Source organism: Helianthus annuus, chromosome 1, assembly GCF_002127325.2.
Source record: "Helianthus annuus cultivar XRQ/B chromosome 1, HanXRQr2.0-SUNRISE, whole genome shotgun sequence".
Lineage (NCBI taxonomy): Eukaryota > Viridiplantae > Streptophyta > Magnoliopsida > Asterales > Asteraceae > Helianthus > Helianthus annuus.
The window spans coordinates 51,357,802-51,363,585 of NC_035433.2; the positions used below are offsets into that span (position 1 = coordinate 51,357,802).

Below are 5,784 nucleotides of genomic sequence, written 5' to 3' on the forward strand. Positions count from 1 at the left end.
ACGAGGGGTCATCAGTCTTTAACCGCTTGCCAAAAAATCATGAATACTTCAAACCGAGACAGCACATCGGTTACACAGAAGAAGCTGAAAGAGATTTCCGCCTGGCATACCGACCAGCGGAAGCTGCGGAACACTCCAAGTTCATCCCGAAAATTGCACTCGCGCCGCTTTCACGAGAGAAGCTACCCCCGACTGTCGGGAAATTCAATGGATTGACTGATCCAGACGATCACGTCAGAACATTCACGAGTGTGGGCTGCATGGGTGGTTGGAACATGCCCATGTGGTGCCACTTGTTTATCCAAACTCTTACCGGGGCGGCTCGCGCTTGGTTCGATAGCCTTCCGCCAGGGAAGATCAAATCATGGGTTGATTTCAAGACTCAGTTTTTGAGCTATTTCAGCCAACAGCGTCGCTACCAGCGCGACACAGCCGAAGTAGAGGATATTTGGCGAAGAGATGGTGAAGGTCTGGAGGACTTCATCACCCGTTTCAACAAGGAATGTTTGGAGATAGGCGGCGTCAGTGAACAACTCATGCGTTGTCACTTCAAAAAGGCCATACGCTGTGATAGTCTCATTAGAACTATCACAGGTAAAGATGGAATGCCGAAAGAGTGGGATAAACTAATGGAGGCCGCAAAAATCGTCGCGCAAACCGAGGAGTCCCTTACTGGTAACAAGAGTTACTACTCTGAAGATCGATTCTCCAGGGGAAACACGCGCGACAACAGCAACAAGCGCAACAAATACAAGAGTAACGACTGGAAGTCTGGGAGACCAAGAGGCCACGATGACAGGCCGCGCTACAGAGAAGATGCGCGCGAAACAATTGACCGAATTGGTTACAAGAAAGCGGTCAGAGACGACAATCGTGACAAGCACTGGACTCCGCTCACAAAAACGCCAAAGGAGGTATTGATGACGGAGAATCACGATTTCAAGGCTCCCAGGCCAATGACAAACAAGAAAGGGCAAGACCCCAACTTGTACTGCGATTTTCACAAAGATTCAGGGCACCTGGCCGACGACTGTTATAGCTTGCGCCAAGAAATCGAGAGAGCGCTCAAAAGCGGTAAGATAAGCCATTTGGTGAAGAACGTACGCAAGGAAACCCGTCAAATCCAGCGCCACGATGAAGGGAACCACAAAAAGGTCCGACGACTAGAGACTCACATGGTCAACGGACCTAGGTATAGCGCGAAAGAGAAAGGCAAACGCCCCTATGAACCTTCTTGGCAAGAGCAGCAGGTCATATTTCCGGTAGTGCGCGGCGGTCCTCGCGCCACACGTCCCGTCGTCATTACCGGTATAATCGGGCATTATGAAACTGAATACATATTCATCGACCCGGGAAGTACAGCCGACATCATTTACGAACAGTGTTTCAATTAGTTGGATGAAGAGGATAAAGCGAGACTCGAGCCAGTCGATTATCCTTTGTCTGGATTTTACAACGAGATGGTTTTTCCACTCGGCCAGATCAGTTTCCCCGTCACGTTTTCTGACGGGAAACATTCAAGAACGACAAATGTGAATTTCATGGTGATGCCGGTAAAATCAAGGCATGATGTGCTAATTGGGAGGGAAACCCAGGGCGAGTTAAACATGGTAACCTCAACGCCCCATTCTGCGATAGGGTTCCCAACCAAAACAGGAGTGGCAATCATCTATGCTAAGAAGGAAGTGATGTCAACCGAAGAAATGCGCCCAACGAAAGCGGCGAAGGTCTCCACGACCGAGCCAGAGAAATGGGTTTTAAACCGCAAATACCCAAAGCAGACTGTGACAATTGGCCACGCCATTTCGTCAGACATCCGAACGCGTTTAAAGCAATTATTGTTTCGAAACATGGATATATTTGCCTGGACCCCGGCAGACATGACCGGTGTCCCGTGCAACATCACCGAACATTGCTTAAACACGTACCCCTCTGTCGAGCCAAAGGTCCAAAGAAGGCGCAGTCTAGGAGCAGACAAGACGAAAGCAATGAATGAGCAAGTATGTGAGCTGCTCAAAGCCGGGATCTTGCGAGAGGTAAGATATCAGAGTTGGGTTGCGAACCCAGTGATGGTTGAAAAGTCAAACGGCGGATGGCGCATGTGCGTAGATTACACCGATCTCAACAAGGCGTGCCCAAAGGATTGCTATTCCTTGCCTGAGATCGATAAAAAAATAGATTCTCTCGCGCCATACCGATGGAAGTGCTTTTTGGATTGCTACAAAGGGTACCATCAAGTTCAGATGAAGCTAGAAGATGAAGACAAAACAGCGTTCAGAACTGATCTTGGAATCTTCTGCTACACAAAGATGCCTTTCGGCCTGAAGAATGCTGGCGCGACATATCAACGCTTGATGGACAAGACCTTCGCAGGTGACATCGGAAAGCATATTGAGGTTTACATCGATGATCTAGTGGTTAAAAGTCCCGAGGAGGACCAAATGTTGAAAGACATCGAAAAAACGTTCAACTCATTGCGCAGCGTAAATATGAAGCTAAATCCAGCCAAGTGTTCTTTTGGCATGGAAGAAGGGAAGTTTCTAGGCTTCATTGTCACAAACGGCGGTTTCAAGGTGAATCCAGAGAAAGTACAAGCTATAGAACGAATGCCCTCACCGCGAAACATCAAAGAAATGCAACGACTGGCCGGCCGACTGGCCGCGCTTAATCGTTTTCTCTCCAATCACGCCGCAAAGTCGTATCCCTTCATTAGCACGTTGCGCAATTGTGTGAAGAAACAAGAGTTCAAATGGACCCCGGAGGCCGAAACAGCTTTTCAACAAATGAAAGCGTGTCTGATTGAACTCCCTACCCTGACTGCACCATTTGAAAAAGAGCCCCTCGTACTGTACTTGTCCTCCTAGGATAAGGCAGTAGGGTCAATATTATTGGTCGACAGAAACGGAGTGCAAACTCCAATCTACTATGTCAGCAGGGTACTCACTGACCCGGAGACAAGATATTCCACAATGGAAAAGCTGGTTCTTGCGCTACTACACGCCTCCCGAAGGCTGCGCCGATACTTCACAGGCCACGTGATAACTGTGCTTACAAACTTCCACATCGGCACCATACTGCAAAAGCCTGAGACATCAGGTAGGTTGGCAAAATGGGCCATTGAACTGGGGGCCATAACATCTTGTACAGGCCACGCCCAGCCATTAAGGGTCAGGTCCTAGCCGACTTCATCACAGAAGTGCCGGCCGATAAAATCAAAGATTGTGAGCTGATAGAGACTCCAGAGAAGGATGCAACTGATGAGACTTGGATGCTTTACACTGACGGGGCATCAAATGAAGACGGCGCGGGAGCAGGATTGCGCCTAGTAAGCCCAGAGAATCACGAATTTACTTACGCCATAAAGTTGGACTTCAAAAACACCAACAACGAGGCGGAGTACGAAGAATTTTTGGCAGGCTTACGCCTCGCCATCAAAATGGGAGCCAAAAGTTTACGAGCGCATGTCGACTCGCTCCTGATAGCCAGCCAAGTCAATGGCATATACGATGCGAAGGGAGAAGTCATGGCTTTGTATCTGGAGCAAGCAAAAGAATTGCTCCAACAATTCAAATCTCACAAGGTTATACACATCAATCGCTCCGAAAACAAACCAGCTGATGCCTTGAGCAAGCTTGCTTCGACTTCTTTCCAACATCTTGCCAAAGATGTAAGGATAGAAGTACTCAAGAATCCATCAGTATTATTGCGACAAGTGAACGCGGTCGAAATGGGGCAACCATCATGGATGACCCCAATAATCCAGTACTTGCAAGAAGGGGCACTCCCTGAAAACAAAGCGGAAGCAAGGAAGATTCAAAACAAGGCCCTACACTATGAAATGAATGGCGGTATTTTGTACCGAAAATCCTTCTTGGGACCACTACTGCGCTGTGTGGACTCTCAAGATGCGAACTACTTGATAAGAGAGATCCACGAAGGGATCTGCGGCATTCATTCCGGACCACGGATGGTTGTCGCGAAGATCATGAGCGCAGGCTACTACTGGCCAGGGAAGCATGTCGACGCACTCAAGGAGATCCGCAAATGTGACTCTTGTCAGAGACATTATCCAAAAACACTGCGCCCCAAGAACGACCTTATCCCTGTATCCACTGCATGGCCCTTCCAGCAGTGGGGAATTGACATGGTTGGACCCTTCCCTGATGCTCCCGGCGCCGTAAAATTCATCATAGTGGTCGTTGATTATTTCACAAAGTGGGTGGAGGCCAAAGCTCTCGCATCAACCACAGCTATGATGGTGCGCAAGTTCATCTGGGAACACATCATATGCAGATTTGGCCTCCCGCTCAAGATTGTAACCGATAATGGCACAAACTTTGCGTCGGAAGATCTCCAGAAGTGGATGAAGGAGATGAAAATTGAACACACTTTCACATCTGTTGCGCACCCCCAAGGCAACGGACAAGTGGAAAGCGTGAACAAATGCATTGTCGAGGGAATAAAGGCCAGACTGGGCACAAGGCGACGAGGCTGGGTTGATGAGCTCCCGAGCATCTTATGGGCTCATCGAACCATGCCAAAAACGAGTACCGGCGAGACCCCTTTTAGCTTAGTATATGGCTCAGAAGCGGTTATCCCGGCGGAGATTGGCCTACCCTCACCACGCATGACAGCGGTCAACACGATCGACAATGAAGCGGAGAGACGCCTTGACTTGGACTTGTTAGAAGAAAGGCGCGAAATCGCGCGAATTAGAGAAGCCAAGTACAAGACCCAACAGGAAAGGTACTACAACACAAGGGTCCGCATTTGTACCTTCACCCCAGGAGAATACGTCTTCCGTGACAATGAAGCGTCAAATGCGGAATGTCCAGGAAAGTTGGCACCCAAATGGGAAGGCCCATATCTGATCCACGAGGTCCTGGGCAAAGGGGCCTACAAGTTACGCACCCTAGATGGCCACATCTTACCACGAACATGGAATGCGCAACAACTGCGCAAATGTTATATGTAACCTACTTCGGCCTTGCGCCCGTTTTACTTTCCTACGTAGGCTATACGCCATTAGCAATTAATGTATGAAGGCCTAAGCGCCCATTTCCAACTTAATGAAAGCATACGACATGTTTTCTATTACATTTTTTCGTTACAAATGCATGCTAAACTTTTGATTAGCGCGAAAACACTCCAGCATTTTAGAGTTTGTTAAACAAGAACCGCCTCCAAGGTCCTCCGCGAACAAAGCGCGAGACCGGGCGGTCCCCTTTTACTTGAAGACACTTCCATTTATTCGAGCTAATTTAACCTAAGTTTTGACAGCAATGCAATAATTGCAACGGAAAAAACAGAAACGATTCATATAATGTAAACATGCGCAACAGCGCAGCATTGCACAGTCAAATTACAAAAGAAAATTACAAGGCAAAAACGCCTATCAACAGCCTACTCTAATTCATCATGTCGATCACCAGCATCATCGCCGTCATCATCGCCATCATCATCGTTGCCACCATCATCACCATCTTCACCGTCATCACCAGCTGGCTCTTCATCGGACAATTCAACGGTAACTGGCGGATCGAGAATTGTTTTAAGACGCTGACACCAGTCGTCTTTCTTCAAAGCTTCCACAACCAGATCCATAACAGGCAAAGTAAGGTTGTCATATGAATTTTCAGCATGTGCAAGCGCGGCATCAGCCTGTTCAGTCACCGAGCAATGGCTCACATCAAATTCTTGACCAAGCATCTGCTCAACATGACTGGCACATTCCAGATAGCCCCCTCGATGACCCACCGCGCGCGCGGCATCCGTGAGAGCAGC

The 5,784-nt window shown here is 48.4% G+C and overlaps 1 protein-coding gene across 1 annotated transcript; it reads left to right on the forward strand.

The window, feature by feature from the left end:
- Positions 1-3,268: 3,268 nt before the first annotated feature.
- On the forward strand, positions 3,269-5,329 carry LOC110887576. Its single transcript, XM_022135155.1, has 3 exons — positions 3,269-4,215; positions 4,294-4,683; positions 5,281-5,329. Exons 1-3 carry the CDS (start codon positions 3,269-3,271, stop codon positions 5,327-5,329), a joined length of 1,386 nt encoding a protein of 461 aa, XP_021990847.1.
- Positions 5,330-5,784: the final 455 nt, after the last annotated feature.

Excerpts from the sequence above, each read along its gene's own strand:
- LOC110887576 (XM_022135155.1), top strand. The coding sequence starts at position 3,269 with ATGCTTTACACTGACGGGGCATCAAATGAAGACGGCGCGGGAGCAGGA. Across the intron at positions 4,216-4,293 it reads GTCGTTGATTATTTCACAAA|ATTTGGCCTCCCGCTCAAGA; the intron begins GTGGGTGGAGGC and ends CATCATATGCAG. Across the intron at positions 4,684-5,280 it reads AGACGCCTTGACTTGGACTT|CAATGCAATAATTGCAACGG; the intron begins GTTAGAAGAAAG and ends AAGTTTTGACAG.